The following is a 19,523-nucleotide window of genomic DNA, read 5'->3' as shown; positions in this document are numbered from 1 at the left end:
GGAATGTCAAAAAACTGCCCTCACTCTTTCATCTATATGTGGTGCCCATGCAAAATTACTATTCTATCTTTTCAAAAGAATAAAAGAGTTTTGTTTTCCAAAGGGTCTTCTCCAAAGAAGAGAAGTCATTCCATTCCCAAGCAGGATCACAAGCAACATTTTTCAGGCTAATTCTATTCTGGAGGCTGTGCCAATTACTAAAGACAATCCATGGCAGAAATGAGGCAATTTAGACCTTGAACTCTTGCCAGGGAGCCTCCTCTCCCCATCAGGTTTCTGAATTGATCCATTAAATTAGTACTTGCCTTAAAGGACTGAAGACTGTAAGTGTTCCATAGTAGGAATGTTCTATGTTAGAAGTTATATAGTAAAAGGCATAAGACTAAATCTTGATACTATTTCCCACAAATTAAAATCGTAGTTTGTAAAAAGAATTTGTTCTTCAGTATGCAAAAGACCTTTGATGTCATGTCTAACTTTATCAATTACAAAATAATTCTAGTTCAAACACTTTGCACTTAAGACATTTAAACCAGGTAGAAATTCTATAGAGTTTTATAGTGAAAACCAAAACATAAATATAATAGTGATTGGTTGTGTTAACTATAAACAAATGTAGCCTACATGAATGTCAGATTATGAGATAGCATTATTTCCTGTGGGTCTGAGTCCCCTTCTTTTTCCTCATTTGCAACCTGTCCCATGCACTACGATTCTTTGTCTGAATTCTTTAAAAGGCTGAGTGGGTGTTCTTAGAGCTGAGCTTCAACCAAGCACTCGTTGGAAATCGTGCTGGATTTGAAATAAGAGGTTCTGGGTTCAAACCCCATCTCAGACACTTACTATTACTATAACCATGGCAAGTCACTTAACAATCTCAGTTTCTTCATCTGTATAATGAGAGATAGGGAAGTTAAAAAGCTTTTGAGGTTTTTTCCACTCTGGATCTATGATCCAATGTATATATAATCCTGTGCAGTCAATTTTGTGGACTACAAAATGTATTGTTGAGCTCATTTCCATCAAAGGAATAAATGTTTATGAGATACATCAGAAAAAAATCTTATTATTTGATAATATTTTAAGTATATTACCCATCACATATTCAGCAGATTTTATTTTAAATTACTTTAGGCCCCATATAAACATCAAATTCATCCTCAAAAGAAGGGTTGTAATCTATCTGAATATCCAAAAGCTTTTGCTACAAGCCCTGAAGGCAATTCCAAGAAAGGAATTTAAAAACAAAGTTTAGAGCAGTAACAATATCTAAAAGCATATTCATTCAAGGTAACAACATTCATTTCCCATTACGATGGCATGCTGGAGGAGGAATGATGCTCATTTGCCATTAGGATAAGGCAATTTTAAGTTTTATCAAAATCAGGTGCATTTCTTTTTAAATAGACCTTGTTTTTTAAATTTGCTTATCTAGAACAAACCACTACACTTCTGCTCCCACCCTGAGTTGACTTACTAATAATGTTTCTCACTGTATTTGAATATGTCTTTAATAGAAAAAAACTGTAGCAGTATTTCCCTCCTCAGGTGACATTTTGGGAACAGGCATATCTCTTTTTATGCTACCTTTTACTGTGAACTCCTCCAAAATTTCTAACTCCTTACAAATACATTGTTTAGTGCTTCAAAATACTAGCATTTGCTTTGTGTAAACAAATAAAGAGCATATTCTGTATGGACAATATATAGGCATCCATTTTAAAGAGACTTTGATAACTATCAAAGCTCTGTTTCCTAGTTGAAGAAACCTAGATTCAATCAATCAAAAAATATCTATTAAGTGCTTACCATATGCCAGGCACTGTACTTCAAAGGAGCTAAGTGATATATATGCTCAGTGTCACACAGCTAGAAAGTGAAAAAAAAGAAAATTTGGATGCCCCACTGAACTAGTTAAAAAACAATTCTACCTATATTACAAATGCTTATTCTAAAAACTACTGCAAACTGAGATTTCCTTTTCAATCCTCATTACCCTTTTTGGGAGCATACTTTTTAAAACGATTACAACTATTTTTCTAAGGTTGGAAAGCATTTTAAATTTTTCCCCCAATCCTTTCATATAACATATATTTCTAAAGTTAAATAACATTAGATATGAAATCCTCCAAAAGTCTTTCAAAAAAGTTGGATCACTCTTTCACAGTTCCAATTACTAAAAGCCAATGGTGTGCACTATTTTTAATTAAATAAGTCATACTCACAAAGCAAGCCTGCTTTAATTTGTCCCATGTTCAATTCTCTTTTCAGACAAACTCATGAGATTAGATGACTTGTTTTTATAGATTATTGTAATTGGATTAGCCCTCCAAAGCATAAACCTAATGGGAATGCTGTCTGGTTTAACAGTTGTGTTCCAGCTGAGGAACTTTCATCGATATGTCAATCATTCTCTGCCTGGCTCTAGGTCCTCCTGATCCTGCTGGGAGATGGTGAGGGATGGTTATCGGATGTACAGTTGGCACAGAGAAAACTCAGAGGAAGCAAGTAGAGAGGGGAAGGGGAAGGAGCAATTGGTTAAATGACTGGAATCTAACCTTTGCCTTCTTCCCCCTTATTTAAATATAAATTCAAAAGAACTGAGCTTCCCTGTTCCATGCATGCTAAAACATCCTGTTAAATGCCTACAGTACAGTTCTGAAAATCGCCAATACCAGAGCTCAAGATAAATTAAACACATACAAGCAAGAAAGTGATATTAGCCCAAACCAAGGAATCCAAATCTGAAACCTGCTATTAATTTGTCTCCTCTTAAACTCCCAAGTGTGCACGATAAGCTACATTTTGATTTTTGAGCTGTTGAGCGAAAAATTTTCTCTACTAGTCATATCAGGAAATTCCCTTTTTCACTACTTTTCCCCAGACAATTCTATTTCCAAACACAACAAAATGCTTTACATTGAGAATCGAATTTCTCAATAATTGATTTTAATTTTCTTTGGCATCACCCCAAAGTACCTCATATGTACCACTCCTCCAAAATACTGAAGAAATTTGAGGCTTCAAAAGGTGTGAGGTAGGATGTGGGGAGTTTATGAAGGAAGAATTTAATTCAAGAGGTCACATATGAAAAAAAGAAAGAGGAGTGGGAAAGAGGGAGGAGAAAGAATAAGAGGCAATGACAGACAGAATCAGAGACAGACACAGAGACAAGAATTCTGACAATTTTTTTACCAAATGGATTCAAGTACCTGCGAAGACATTTTAAAAGCTTCCCATGAGAAGTCAAATACTGCTAATGAAAAAATGAATATAAACCTGGTGTACAATGTCAAGAAAGTCATTTAATGGCTCTATGCCTCTGTTTTACCATCAATAAAACTGAAATAGTGCCAGGCACACATCTCAGAAGATTTTTAGAAATGCAGGTTCTACCAAAGTTATTTTATACTCTCATTAGTTTAACTAAATCATTTTATTTAAAATCTGATCCACAAAGTCACTTTGAAACTTCTTCCTCAATGCTCTTCTGAATCTAAGCTGAAACACAAGGATTACAGCTACTGGATAGAAAGGAGACCAGCAAGAATTCTTTCCTTCTAATATTCTATCTAGAAGCTTCTTTACTTCATTCAACTAAAGGGAGATCAAGTCCTCTTTGAGGACTTAACCCTTGATATCCATAACTAGGACCCTGATGCCCCCATCGGTGATTGCCTGAACTCATCCTCTTTTTTGCACCCTTTTTAACATTTTATTCTCTTTGTCATTATTTTGTCATTTTTCAGTCATCCCGGACTCTTGGTGATATCATTTGGGATCGTCTTGGTGAAGATACTGGAGTGCTTTGCCATTTACTTCTCCAGCTCACTTTACAGATGAGGAAGCTGAGACAAACAGGGTTCAGGGGTCACATGGCTATTAAGTGTCTGAAGCCAGATTTGAACTCAGGAAGATGAGTCCTACTCCAGACCTGGTACTCTATCCACTGTGCCACCTAGCTACCCTAATTATTTTCTTATAAATGCTAACTAGAATCAAACACAATACTTAGAACAGAGATTAGTGAGAATATGATATTATATTCAATGTAATCTCATTATAATTAATAAGAGTAAATCACATCTCACATCACTTTATAGTTTATAATTCACTTTCTTCATTTTCCCCACTAAGACTTAGCAAGATGAAGTAACTTGGCAAAAGTCACATTCCTAGTGTATTAGAAGAAAAAATCAAACCCATATCTAGTAGTCCTTCCACCATACCATGCTGCCCCTTCTTAATGCAGGAAAGATAATAATGCATTTATAAGACATTTTCAACTATCACATTTGAAACAAAAAAGACGATCCTAAACAATCCTCTGTTAACCAGAAAATTAAATAACATCCCATATTTCTAAAACATTGTTTAATTTTCTCTGGCATCACCCCAAAATTGGTATTCATTTACTGACCAAGGAATACACAAAACCACGCCATTGACTATCTTGCCCAATCAGTACACTTAACATACGCCATGTCCTGTGGGGAAAATATCTATTGCTTACAATTTAGCATCCAGCTAAAAAATAAATGCCCCTAATCATAAGCCATGACATGGAGAAGCATTATTTGACACATAAAAGGGGAAGGCTTCGTGGAGTAATTGGGTCTCTGAAAATAAGTCCTTTCCCAAAGGTTTCTGATGACACCAGAATTCAGATACTGTCCCCAAAGGTATATATTCTACAAAGAGCATATAATCATGGCAGCTTCATAAACTATTTTTTACTGTGTCAGAAGCAGCACTTGAACCCATATCTTTTTAACTCAGAAGTCTTATTTCTAGCTATGCCCTCATATTGAATTGTGTAGTTTGTCCTTCATACTCGAAGAGGACCATGACATCAGAAAGATGATGATATGACTTGCAATTGACTTTGATTTGAGTGAGGGAGAGCTGTGCAAAGTCACCAGCCTCACTTTCTCCTCCAGAGACACTGGGTCCAGTAGCCAGATATCAATCAGGATGACTAGAGATGCAGTGGATAACCTTGGTCCTTTTAAGCTAAGGTCTTTTCAAGTTCTCACTTTGAGTGAGGCAATACCCATTTAGTGAATAGGCCTCTTTAAGAAGTCAGTCAAGGGATGGTCCCTTTAATAAAAAATATAAACAAAAAACCCCATCAAACTGGAAGGGGAAAACTCTCAGAGTTGCTGACCATATGAGAAGCAGTTACTATTTACATTCACTCTGGGCCAGGAGGGCCCCAAAAATGATTCATTAAATGGTGCTTGGGCAGGGATCTATTGTTATCCAATCCATGAGATTCAGAGTGAATTGGATTTAAGGATTAGTCTTTGAGAAATAAATCTAGCCAATAAACCCCAAATTAACTAGGTAGCCTTCAATCACCAAAATTTACTTTGGCAAAACACCCTCAGGTAAAGGGAGGGAAGGGGAGGATGAGCTGAGTTGCCCAACTGGAACTGGCCACCTGGACTGCTATTCAGGCAGTATCAAACTACTCATAGGTTTTAGCTGTCCTTTGTTCTTGAAGAGGACTGTATGTAAGGAAAATTTTGTCTTCCTTTTTTAGAGTTTAGTTTCTTAAGATCCATGGCCATGGCAATGTCTAGTTTCCAGATGTTAGAGAATAACTCCCAGAATAGCCCCAAGGATCCTAGATAGTAATTCCTGGAATCATAGTGATAGTTTTTCCTACTGAGGCTATGTAGTGAGATACAGAGGTGACAAAATGTGATATTTACTATGGTTGCCCAGAATGATGATATCGCTCAAGTTAACCTATAAGCTTAATGTTAGTAAGATGCCTTCTTTGTCTGTTGCCCTATAAAAAAAGTAGGCATTAGTCAGTGAGTGGGGAATCCATAGGGGAACTCATTTGGGATTTGGGGAATGCATGTACCTGCCTCAACTCCCTCTTGAGGCTTGAGAAGATTTAGAGGAGTGCACAAGTTGTGCCTGTCTTCACTGACTCCATTGAGATGCAGGGATAGTTGCCCACCACCACCACCACCACACTGGCCCCTGCAAAAAGGATAATTAGGGAATGTTGCAGGAGCTGGTGCTCCCATTATCAGCAACTCCCTTTTGAGAAGACTAGAATAGAATAAAGTAAGATTATTAACCCCTCCCAAACTGTCTTCCTGTCCTTCCTGTCTGACCAGATCAAGAGTGAAACTGTGAGAGGCTAAAGTCCAAAAACTCAGTGCCTCCTTCATGTTATTTGTGGAACATGGACTAACAATAGTGATAATAAATAGATCACATTTGTATAATACATTCATATTTGCAAAACATTCTATAAGGAAGTCACTATTATTATCTTCCTTCTGCCCATGAAGAAACTGAGGTTAGAAAGGCACTTCTGTTTTATCATTCCCAGTTTACAGATAAGGAAAGTAAGGTTGCTCCCTTGAACCAGGTAGCCAAAATGGTTCTGGACCCATAGAAGGTACTTAATATAAACTGGTGACTGGACCTAAATGTTCTCTTTTCTAGCACATCATAAGATTTAACACTGGAAAGGACTTAAAAAGTTAGTCCAAACCCTAGCCCCTTCAACCCCCATTTAAAGATAAAGAAATTGTGTCCTAGACAAGTTAGAAGTACTTGTCCAAGATAATTAGAATGCCATTGTAATGATCATAGGCTCATAAATATACAGCTGGAAGGGACCTTAGATGTTACTTAGTTCTCCTCCAATCTCCATTGCACAGATGGGAACAAAGGTTATAAACAGTATGAATTAAGTTACCCAAGGTTACAGATATTGTAAGAGACAGAGATTTGAAGTCAGGTCTCTGACCCCCAAATTCAGCCTTATTTCCATGGCCTTACATAGGCTAGATTGTACAGGTGCATGGAGAACATAAAAGATTTCCCAGGTTGCGAGGAAGGCACATGAACATCTGCTAGAAAAGACTTGATATCAGTTGGAGGTGCTGTCATTAATTAATTTCATTTACAATACATGTTCACAATTTGGTTGCTGCACTCTAGAATAATAGCAAAGCCCAAATTCACAGGGGAATTGACTAAAATAGCTCCACATTTCCCCCTTGTGGTGTTGGGTTCCATTGTGTCTTTCTTGAACTAAACCTCAGAAGTAGTCTTTATGACCTCCATGGTTAAAAGTAGGAGTCAGGGCCAACTTTCAAGCCTCAGTCCTCAGTACTATATTTAGGCACGATAGACTATGACAAAAGAAACCCTTCTCTCAATGAGTAAATGCAAAAGCCAACTGATCATGCAGGCACTTACACATTTCTAGATAAAATAATGTTGCTTCTGTCAGAATGATGCTACAAAGAGATCTGGGAGGCAGCTATGTAATTACATGCTTCTTTGTGATTTGGGAACATCTTCCCTTCCAATGCTAAACCTATTTTTAGTTTTATCTTTCAAATGTTACTATTAAATATACATCTACTTCCTATGATGGTCTTGGTCAACATCTATATTAAACAATCCAAAATAAATGGCTTGCACATAGATTTTTTTTAAACAAAAAAGCAAAAACAAACAAACCTCAAGAGAATACAATGTATGTCCTGTGCCACACATCAGTGTTTTTAACATCTCTCTTCTTTGTTATTTTTAAATCTAAGTCAGTTCCTAAGGAAGTTTGAAACTGGTCTATTTTGAATCTTTATTTCCTGTAAAAGGTTTTTACTTTCCTACATGTTTTCTATCCTTCCTCTCAGCTCAAAGTTACTCCTAACTACGTTGGAATATTTTAAATTGAACACTGTATGAGTGATAACCATGAACTCCATCCTCATGGAAGTCTTATTACCAGAAAAGAAGAAAGCATTTATTATCATGCATGTTAAAAATGAAACAAACAAGAAAGAAGTAAGCAGGCAGGCAAATTTAAATGTAGACCATCTCTTGGGGTTCAAACATAGAAAGAATATCACGAGTCATTCAACATCAACTGAAAAATCAATATTCTTTGAGAGGTTTGTCAGTTAAGCTAATGTGAACTACTGCCCCAGATAGTTGCTATAAAACTAGAAACCAAAAAATATGAGAATTTTTTAAAACAATCCGGATAAGAGGACTTGGTTTTTATGAAAGATGGGGAAGGCTGGGGAGAGAGAGAAGATCTGGAGGAAGGAAGGAAGGAAGCAAGGAAGAAAGGAAAGACGGAAGGACCTAGAGGAAGGAGGAGAGAGGGAAAGAGTGAGAGAGAGAGAGAAAGAGAGACACAAAGCTTTTACTTACAAGACAAAAAGTTCTGTATTCCTTTTGTTTTCCACCATTGGTGAGGAGAGATGGAAGGAAGGAAAAAAATGAGTGATTTTTTTAAAAGATTTTACTATGTTCCAAACAATTGTGATAAGTTGGAAAATCAGAGAAAGATGGATATTCAGTTTGGCCAAATTTATCTGTATAACTAATCTAATTCTGAGGCAGTAATTTCACTGGTTTTAACAATATAAGAAACACTGAAATAGGTTTTAAGGTCTGCAAAGTCTTTTACATTAATTACCTCACCTGTTCATCAAAATAACCCTATGAATTATGTACTAAGGGTACTATTTGCCCCATTTTGCAGATGAGGATATTGAAGCTCAGAGAAAATAAACAAATTTGTCCATATTCACAGAGTAAGAAGATAGGATTTGAACACAGGTCTTCTAGATTCCAAGCCCATTATTGTTTCATTCTGCCTTCAAAGGGACCAAAATATTTCTCATTTAGCCTGAGCCAACTGGCTTATATTAAATTAGAGACCCATGTACACACGGGGAGAAGGAAAATGAGAAGAGAAGACAAGGAAAACATGGGGGAAAGGGGAGGAGGAACAGAAAAGGAAGAAGGGCAAACAGGTGGAAGAAGAATAGGAGGGGAAGGAGAAGAACTAATATTTATTTATATCAAGTCTGCAGAATACATACACTCTCATGTAACCTCCCATGATACTGTGAGGGAAGTGCTGCTATTATCCACATTTGCAGAAAAGGAAACTGAGGTGGAGAGAAGTTAAGTGACTGAACCTGGGTCACAAAGCAAATCAAGATATTAGGCAGGCTATGAATACAAGTTTGCCTGACTCCAAATGGCCACTCTATGTACTATGTGTCACTTAACTTCTCTCTCCTTTCCACTCAAAATGTTCCAATTCAGACATACTCTTTATAAGACCACAAAGAAGGAAATGAATACTATACTCAAGGCCATCACCATATGCTAAGCTAGAAGACACATGTTTTAAAAAGCATCTGAATGAAACTAAATCTACTTCTCTGTTTTACTAAAATGGACCAAGCCTGATTTCTCTAATTGTTCCATCAGAGCCTTCTTTGGGTTAAACACATTATATAATCATGCCCCTTCTGATAAGTGGTTATGGCCAATAAATCTTTCCTTACTAATTTATAATAGGAAAAAAATTAAGTCCTGTTCAATCACAGACTACATTTCAGTAAAAGTCTATTTTTACAGCTGTTAGGAATTTCTAGAGAAAATTATTCTTGGAAACCACCCTCTGCTTATTCATATTACCTTTCATAGGAATTTGTCACTGAAGTTTACTTTTTATTATTATTTTGAGTGAATTTGGTACCCAGAGACTACTTATTGTATTCAATTCATTCATGCATTTACCTCTAAAAAAAATTAGAGCAAAGGAAAGACTATTTATAAACTAATTGGAATCTGAGACCAAATGTACAGTGGTTCAGTGAAAAAAAGTAACTACCTACTATGCTACCTATAATACATTGAAACTGTTATTTTATGTCATACTCCATTATGATCAAACATGCACACACACACACACACACACACACACACACACACACTTTTCATTATTGGTCATGCCAGCATTTACTGGGCCAAACAGATTCAATTTTTATAATGGATACAATTTTCCCAAGTTAACATTAAAATTTATAAGTAGCACAAAAATTGTGTTAGTCTTGGAATTGAAAATGTGTATCACCCATAAGCCAATGGACATAGTTGATGTTTGTAATCTACAACCCATGACAAAGAATTCAAAGAATTATAGCTAGAGAGAGGGGGTAAAGGAAGAAGAAAAAGAGGAGGAGGAGGAGGAGGAGAGAAAGAGGGAGAGGAAGAAAGAGAGGGAGAGGGGGAGAGAGAGCCATAACCAATGTGCCCCCCATGTTATCCTGATGACAGCAATAGAAATAAGGGGAGGTTGGGTAATATGCTGTACAGATACACTGCACTGAATTTATTGGAGGACATGAGCAAGTCATGCAGAATGGGCAGGCATAGAGGGGTTGCAATTTGCATTATTAGAAATAAGATTCACACCAATGAGATCTCAGATCCATTTGAGTACTTAAGAATAAAATGTCTAAAATTAAGTCAGACCTCACTGTGAAAAAAAAGCATTTACTTCCTCATATTTATTTTCTCATAAACAAAGATATTATTCTTTTTACAGAGGAGATGACATGGTTGTTTCCTTCAAAAAGAAATGAAACTAGTTTGCTTTGCTTCCACAGAAAAGCTTGTACATACCCACTGACCTAGAGATTCTATTACTATGGGGGATGGCTAGGTGGCACAGTGAATAGAGCACTGGCCCTGGAGTCAGGAGGACCCGAGTTCAAATTTGATCTCACACTTGACACACTTACTAGCCATGTGGCCTTGGGCAAGTCACTTAACCCCAACTGCCCTCCAAAAACAAACAAACAAAATTCTATTACTAAGCATATACCCTGTGGCAGTTATTGATAACAAAGTCCCCATATAAACCCAAATATGTATAGCAGGACTTTTGTGGTAGGGATGAATTAGAAATCAAATAGATGCAAATCAGTCATGGAATGGCTAAACAAATTGAGGTGCATGATTGTTACTGAATGTTTCTGTGGTGTTAGAAGGGGAAGGGAAGAAGAAGTTAATACGTACGTATCAAATGTCTACCATGTACCAAGCACTATGCTAAGAATGTTACAAATCTCTCATCTGAGGAAGCAACAAACATGATGAATACAGAGAAGCATGGAAAGATTTGCAAAGTAAAGTTAGCGGAGCAACAAAAACAATATACTTAATGATTACAACAATATAAACAGAAAGAACAACAACCACAATATTAACAAAATTAAACTTTGTAGAAGTACAAAAGAAGCTTGGTTACAAAGACATATGAGAAGACACACATCCCTATACATTTTCAGAGATTGGGGGCTCATGGATATGGAATATTGAAAATATTTTTATATTTTGATTTAGATATGTATATAGGTGTATAAATAAATACATCCATATAGAGAGAAATGCTGGTATTTTTTCCTTTTTTCTTTAAAGATTTTTTTATATAAGGGATAAGGTCTTTCTTAGAGGGAAGGTTTGGGGAAATATGTAACATATTTTTTTTAAAGATATAAATAAAAATGTTGCATACCCTTTGACCTAGCAATACTACTATTAAGTGTTTTTCAAGGTAATCAGATAAAAAGGAAAAGAAGCTGTATGTTCTAAAATAATCATAGCAGCTCTCTTTGTGGTGGCAATAAACTGGAAATTGAAAGTATGCACATAAATTGGGGAATGCCTAAACAAGCTGTGCTATATGATTGTGATGGAATACAACTATGCTATAAGAAATGATGAGGTTAATTTTAGAAAAAACAAGAAACAGCTTGTATAAAATAACGAAGCGTGAAATAAGCAGAACCAAGAGAATGTTGTATACAGTAACAGCAATATTATTTGAAGAATAAATGTGAATGACTAAGTTATTCTATTATAAATAGCAAAATAAACTAAAAAGACTGTGAAGGAAGATGCCATCCACCTCCAGAGAAAGAACTGATAAATGGAGGTATACATAGTATGGTTTTATATACATACACAAGTGTGTGTGAATATATATGTATTTACTATATATGGATATATTATATTATGTGTTATATATGTATGTATTATGTATATATATGATGTGTTTGTATATTACATATTATATGTGTATATGTATTATATGCAATATAAATATCTATATCAAATGGTAGTTTTCTCTAGTTCAGGGTGGAGAGGGAGGAAAGGAGACAGTTCAGAACTTAAAATGTAACCAAAAATTGAATTTAATTTTTAAAGGATTCATTCTCTACTAGTATTAGGGGGGGAAAAGGTCCCAGTAAAAATGTATTTTGAAAAAAAAGAAAACTTCTCCAAGATATGAGATGTCAACTCCATGCTTCCTTTTTGAATAAATGGATATGCTTATTGCACAACTTTGAAGGCACAATTTTTTGCACAATTATGGATGTGCAACACTACCAAAAATATCAGAAATTTTTGGATGTGTAGTTAGGTTTGCCAAATCCTCTTTCACTCCTTTTTTATTCTGTGTTAAAAGGTATGCTTCTCTGTAAAGTAGAAAGGATGAACATAAAGGGAAAGATACATTAGGAAATATAGTAATATGAAATCAAAAGATATTGGTAACAATTTACTTAACAAAAGAAAAGCTCCACACTCAACCACTTGCTCATAATTCTTCCCTGTTCCCCCCCCTCCTCAAACACTAAAAATAGATAGTTATAGCTCTCAAATTAATGCAAAGCTAATGAGAATGTTCTTTAATCTCATTGTATATATCAGATGTTCACATCTTACCTGGATTGGGGGAAAATTAGATATTTGGCTCTCCTCTCCCTCCTTCTACAGTTATCTTACTTAAGTATGTCAATAAGAATTTAAAAAACTAGAGGTCCCACTGATAAACTACAATTCAGATAATCAGGAGTTAATTATATTTATTTGCAGAGCTAATGAAAAAAGACACCTTAAATACCTATCGGGAAAAGGAGATGGGAGACAGCATTTCAAGTAAAAATAGGTTACTTTAAAATGTTAGGAACAGGGGCGGCTAGGTGGCGCAGTGAGTAACGCACCCATCCTGGAGTCAGGAGAACCAGAGTTAGGTTCTAGCCTCAGAAACTTAACACTCACACAAAAAACTAGTGTAAACTAGTTTAAACTTGGGCAAGTTACTTAACCCCAATTGCCCTCCAAAAAAAAAAAATAATAAAATAAATGTTAGGAACAAAACAATCAACCTTAGATTGATTCCAATTTCCAGTTCTATTTAGCCCCATTCCCTGTTCATCCAGTTTTTGTCTGAAAACTTTCCAGTATGGAAAAAGTCACTACCCTTCAGAAATGTCTATTTAACTTTTGGGTTCCTTTAATTATTAGGAAGTTTTCTTTACATCAGGGTTCAATATACCCTTTGTCAGCTTCCATCTATTGCTTCTTGTTCCTCCCTCTTAACTCAAATAAGAAATCCCTTCAAATACTGAGGACAACTACCATGATCCTACAAGTCTTTTCTTCCCCAAGCTGAGCAGTCCCAGCTCCTTCAAGCAGGTCTGAGATGAACTAATAGATGTTAGTGGATGGATGAACAATTAAATCAAAAGGCATTTTGTAAGTGTTGACTGTGTGCCAGGGACTCAAGGCCCCTGATCACCCGAAGTACCCCTCTCTAGATGGTTTCCTGTTTATTGGTATCCTTTGCCGAAATATAGTGCTCCAAACTGAACATAATATTCTAGATGTGATCTGACCAAGACAAAAGACATCAAGAGTATCACCTCTTTTTTCCAATAAATTATCTGTCTTAATACAGCCCAAGATGGCAGCAACATTCTAGGGCTTAGTATAGTGTCTGTAACATAGAAGGTGTTTAATAAATGCTTATTAACTATCTTATTGACTGACTATCATATCATATTGTTGGTTCATATTAATTTTTTGGTCAACAGAAACTCCACAATCTTTTTCAAAAGAAGCAGCATGACACTTGTGAAGTCCTTAAGAAGTTGATTCCCCAGATGGGCCATCACCAGTCATCTTAACTTATCTTGCCACTGGATCTCGAAGACTGTGGAGGAGAGAGTGAGGGTGAGGGTAATGACTTCAAACAGCTCTGCCTCATTTAAATCCAACTCATTTATAAGTCAAGATATCACCCTCCTGATGTCATTGGTCCTCGTCTAGAACAAAGGACAAACAACTATTTCCCCAATCCATGTCTTCACATTTGGCCCTATTGCTTTTCATCTTCCTATATCTAGCATAAATTTCTAGACCAACCAACACCTTTTGACTTACTGTCATCTACTGCTCTGGCTTTGTGCCATCTACAAGTTTGAAAAGCATGCCATCAGTGCTTTTATCCAACTTATTAAATGTTAAACAAAATGGGGACAAGCAGAGATCTCTATGACATTAGTGGAGATATCCTTTCAAGTTTATATAGAGCCATGAATGCCAGCTCTTTGAGTTCAAGAACCCAACCAAAGTTTTCAGGTAGAATCTGGATGACCTTGTGTCAAGGATGTTTTAGAAAGGATTTCTGGTCAAATATGAGTTAAACAAGTTGGTGAAAATCTGAGGTGCCTTCTAACTTTAAGATTCTAGGTGTCTTACAATATGTAATTTTCCCTGAGGATAAGACTCATATCTATCTTTCTATCTCCCCTAGCACCTTGCACATAGCAAGCTAAATCCTTCTTAAATTTCAAGCAAAGAGACAAATTGCAAGTTTGGTTTTCCTTTTTTTTTCATCATTCAATGATACAGGCAAGCACCAAGAGAGATATTTTAATCAAAGTAACAATCAGCCCATTCCTCCATTCCCTTATTCTATCCCAAGCCAGTCTTTCTCCATCACACATCTGGAAATGCAGGTGAATACAAGACCCTTAGGACAATTTCTGGACCATTTCAGAAGTAGCATTTTTCACTTCCCTCTAATGTCACCATTTAGGATAAAACTATGGACATCACCAACAATTATGGTTTTTCTTCACTATTCAGATGTCAATAAAAATAGTGCTTAAAATTTGCAGGGCAGCAAGGAGAAAGATCAACATTATTATGATCACCTAATGTGAACAAATCTGCAAAAAAGTATTTTTCATTGCAGTTATTGTCTAGTTATAAATTCATTTATATATATATATGTATATATATAAAACCTATATACACATGTACACACAAATATAATTTTAAATTTATGGAGTGAAATAAGCATTTCCATGACATAGCCTAATAAAAAAGATGACTGCACATGAAGCTGCAACTCTATTATGTACAACTTGCTATTTCTTTTAAATATATAATAAAGTTACAATGTAAACTTATTTTTTCCTTTTTTCTTCCCTCCCCCCACCTGTCCTAGAGATGGCTACCATTAGAAACAAATACTCATACCTGTATGTAAAATCATTCTATACATACTTCCATTTATCATTTATTCTCTGGAGGCATATAGCATCTATGTAAATATATAGCCAATATATTTCTAATGAAGACTGAAAGAAAATACAAACTTTTGTAGGGCAACAATCTTCAGATCACACACTCATTCAATGTCTGTTAATGATAATCTATCTTATATAGTTGGAAATCTACTGCCTAATAAACTAATGGGCTTAATTAGTCCCATTTCTGCAGCTGGCAATTTGAAGTCAAAGCCAACATTTCAATAAGAGATTAAGCCAAAGAATTCTCCATGCCTGATTTTGAAGAACATCATAGCTTTAAAAAAGAGGAGGGAGGAAGCTTAAGAAGCAAGACTAGTAAGTCCAATCTTAAGCCATGTATAAACCACTCATCTCTCAAGTCTGATTAGGCTATTCAGTCAGTGGATACAATAAGCCCCTAAAGCCCAATGTAATAGGTGATTCTGAATACCAAATTTTCATTGACTCATTTTCGGTAAAAAATATGCATTGTAGTAGGTGTCGTTTAGAGGTGGAAGGAATACAAAATCAGAAGACAAAGCTCTCAGTCTCAAAGAGATTACCCTCTGGATAACACTTTATGTTTTCACATTGCATTTGGGGTATTAGTATTTTTCAGTGAGTGCTTTATATAATTATAGTGCCTTCTGTTTCAAAGATTATAGAAGCTATGATAGAAAAATAGTAAAAAAAAAAAAAAAAGAAGGGAGTTTTTCAACATTTTTTAATGCCACAAAACTCTGGAGGTAATTTCTCCTTCCAGGAAACTCATTTTATTATCCAGCTCTTCTGGGCACTCATCATATTCTATTTTGAATTATGATTTTTCCATACATGTTTTATCTCCCCTTATTAGACATTAATTCAATGAAGCCTGGACTTCATCCTACCCATATCTCTATCTGCTGGCACACTGCTACACATAGTAGGCACCTAGGAAATGCTTATTCAATTTAACTGACTCAAATTTTATCTTTTTAAAATTTTTAGTTATTTTTCCCTTCAGTCTCATGGAAAATGACTGTTGTGCATGGAAATGAAGGATAATAACCCAAAATTGGGTTTTCTTTTTCCTTGCCTCTCTGAAAAAATAGGGATTAAAGTTCCTACATATAGAAGATTATACTACAGAGTGTAGGAGACTTGAATACCATAAATTATCTTGTCTGAAAACCAGGAACTTCAGGCTGATGCTTTGACAATTTAAATCTTCATCAACCAATCCATTTTTAATTGACTTTTCTACAATTGCTCCTTCCCTAATAATTCCCCACTAAAGTACATTTAATCCTAGAATCATCATCAATTTCTAAGTTAGAATTTCTACCCATTTAGTATTTACTCAACGAGTACTAATATTGTGGTCTCAGGTGTTTAGAAACCTCATTAATATTTAAGGAAGTTGTGGAGGTTGTTGCCCAGAAAGCTTTAGCATCTAAGTAGTTTGCAGATCCAGTAATGATGAGTGAGTATCTGCTGAAATGAAAAACTTATCTTTATCTACCTTCCCCCTCATCTTTGATACAATAATACCTAGGGTGGGCCACCTCCACTTCTAATAGTTTAAATCAATCAACAAGCATTCATTAAGTCAATGTGTTGTGCCAGACTATGTATGCCAGATGAAATGTTTAGTGAGAGCTACAACCAAAAGGATTAACCCTATTTGGATTGTTGTTGTTGTTGATCCTTCATCCTTAAAGAGAACCAATGACATCAGGAGGGTGAAGTCTTGACTTGCAAATGAGTTGGATTTAAGTGAGACAGCTGTGTGCAAAGTTATTAGTCTCACTCTCCTCCAGAGTCATCAGAGTCTAGTAGCAAGACACAGGTCAAATGACTAGTGATGGCCCCATTTGCAGTGGGAGACTTTTAAAAACCTTTTTAAACTAAGGTCTTTCCCAGGTCTCAGCTTCTCTGAGACATTCCCATGTCTGAGATATGCCCATTCAGTAAAGGCTAGCTAAGAATTGAGGCAAAAGATGGCCTAGTTCGACTTCATAAAAGAATCAATCTGGGAAAGGAAGACCCCCAGAGTCTCTGACCAGAAAAGAAACTACAGCTATTTACACTCAATCTGAGCCGTCAAAACCTAAACACTGAGCTACCCTATTTGGAAATGACAGAGGGAAAGAAAGGAGGGTGAGAAGAAGGAATCTGCTTGCCTAAACTACTTTGCTTTAAAAGTTAAGTTTATATAAGAAGACTTAATTAAATTCTCCTTTCAAGATTAGTCCCTTAGGGGGAGGCTAGGTGGCGCAGTGAGTAAAGCGCTGGCCTATAGTATGGAGGACCTGAGTTCAGTTCTGGCCTCAGATACTTCACACACACACACACACACACACACACACACACACACACACACACACACACACACACACCCACAGGCTGTAGTTTCTTTCCTGGTCAATTAATCTCACCCCCTTCCCTCCCCAAAAGAAAAAAAAAAAAAAATTAGTCCCTTAGTCAGAAAAAGAGTATACTGACTGAGAGAATTTCACATACTGCCACCCAATTAAATTGTCTGTTTTGAAAAGGAAAACTATCCATTTAGTTGAGGCTAAGCAAGCTTAAAGTCCTTGAGTTTATTCATTACTACCATACCTCTAAAGCACATACACACAGACAAAGAGATTAGACAAGTACCAAGTGGTTGTTATAGGCACTGTCAAACACAAGTACCTTTGGGGATGCATCAATTAAGGCTCATAGGGACCCAGATTTAGAGATGAAAGGAACCTTGGAAACCATCTAGTCCAATTCTGTAATTTTTCAGATAAGGTCCATGGAGTGATTTAGCCCAGGTCCATGTTTTATCTTTCTTTAATCCTAATTCATATAGTAGATTAAGCAGTTGAAAGATCACATAAATCATACAATTCATTCAACTTATAAGCAGTAAGAGGCAGAACCAGGATTTAAACCCAGGCCCACTGACTTCAAATCTCTATCCACTGAATGACATTTTCTTCTAACCTTTAAAAATTATTGACATCATAATTTTATTTAAAAAGAAATTATTGTGTTATAATTTTAATAAGAAAAACAAGAGTACCTCTGAAAGACAGGTGAACTTAAAAACAAAATCCTACTTCCTGCCAATTTGAAATGTTCTATGCCAGAGAGAAAATTCAAAGCAACTACAGAAGAACCTTTCTTTTGTAGTTTTGAGTTTTGGAATGGAAATAAATCCTGGTCCTCTCTTCCAGCATTATACCCAGCTTACCCTATGTGCTACTTCTATTTTGGTGAGGGGAGTATCTTTTGGTTAAATTCACATTGTGACAAGACCTACTATAACAGAGGTAAATGAACTACAAATTAAAATTAATTCTTTCTCCCAACTTAATCAAAAGATTAATTCTTTCTCTTGTTGCTTCAAGGATAGCATCAAGAGGGTACAGTGGAGAACATACCGGCTCTGAAATCAATTGACCTGAGTTCAGATGATTGAAACAAGTGATTCTGGGAAAGTTTCAACCTCCCTAAGCCTCACTTTCTTTATATATAAAATGATGAGGCTGGAAAAAACAGTCTTGAATAACCCTCAAGCTAAAGATCTTTGATCCTATCATTGGAGACATATATGACTAGATAAAGAGTATGTCTGATCATGTAGCTTGAGAGGGAATGTAAGGGTTATGGGATTTAAAGATCTTACATGCCCCATTGGACTTGCTCCATAGCAGAAAGGAGTGGAGCAAGAGGAAGCAGAAGCCAAGCTAGAGTTCCTGCAGTGATTGGCGGTGGCGGTGGCAGCAGCAGCAGTGCCTAGCAGTGGTGGCGACAGCGGCAGCAGCAGCAGAGGTAGCGGCAGCAGAAGCATGAACCCCTTTTTGAGTCAGCCAGAATTTCTGCTAAGGACTCCTGCTGAGGACTGCCAGGGGCCGGAGCTGCTGGGAGCACGCTTCCTGGACACTGGGTGGTTGCTGTGAGTGGGGAGAGGAGGACCTTTGCCTGAGGTAGCCTGTTCTGTTTTAAAGGCTTGAGAATGTGGGTGCTTTCTACTTTATCTACCTGTGCCAATTTCATAACTACTCTGATGGCTTTGATTTTCTGGTTTGGGGACTCAGTCTTTTGGTATTTTAATAAATGTTCTCTCTTTATCCACTATATAGAAAGCCTGATACATTTTATGATTGATAACTACATCAGCGTATCTGTAATTGCCGTAGGCATTGTGAATATAGCATTGCTGATATAGGGAGACAACCAATATCCACCGTATTCCATTGTTACAAGATCTCAGATGTCTACAGAAAAGTCCCCAGGAATAGATAGATAGACCCTCTATGTGAGATACAT

The 19,523-nt window shown here is 36.3% G+C and overlaps 1 protein-coding gene across 4 annotated transcripts in view; it reads right to left on the bottom strand.

The window, feature by feature from the left end:
• TMTC2 (transmembrane O-mannosyltransferase targeting cadherins 2) overlaps positions 1 to 19,523 on the bottom strand; it is a 570,414-nt gene that overhangs the window by 320,888 nt on the left and 230,003 nt on the right. For 2 of the 4 annotated variants that reach the window (XM_069095098.1, XM_069095096.1), the window contains exon 4: positions 1,810 to 1,869. The exons of the other annotated variants lie outside the window; for them this stretch is intronic. In XM_069095098.1, coding sequence (XP_068951199.1) covers positions 1,810 to 1,869 — 60 coding nt within the window. The remainder of the gene's footprint in view (positions 1 to 1,809; positions 1,870 to 19,523) is intronic. 4 annotated transcript variants of the gene reach the window in all.

Source organism: Petaurus breviceps, unplaced genomic scaffold, assembly GCF_028583685.1.
Source record: "Petaurus breviceps papuanus isolate PSGF00001 unplaced genomic scaffold, PetGlider_PUasm1.0 225, whole genome shotgun sequence".
Taxonomy (NCBI): Eukaryota; Metazoa; Chordata; class Mammalia; order Diprotodontia; family Petauridae; genus Petaurus; species Petaurus breviceps.
The sequence above is the reverse complement of the archived record's forward strand: the minus strand, read 5'-3'. Positions and strand labels throughout refer to the sequence as shown.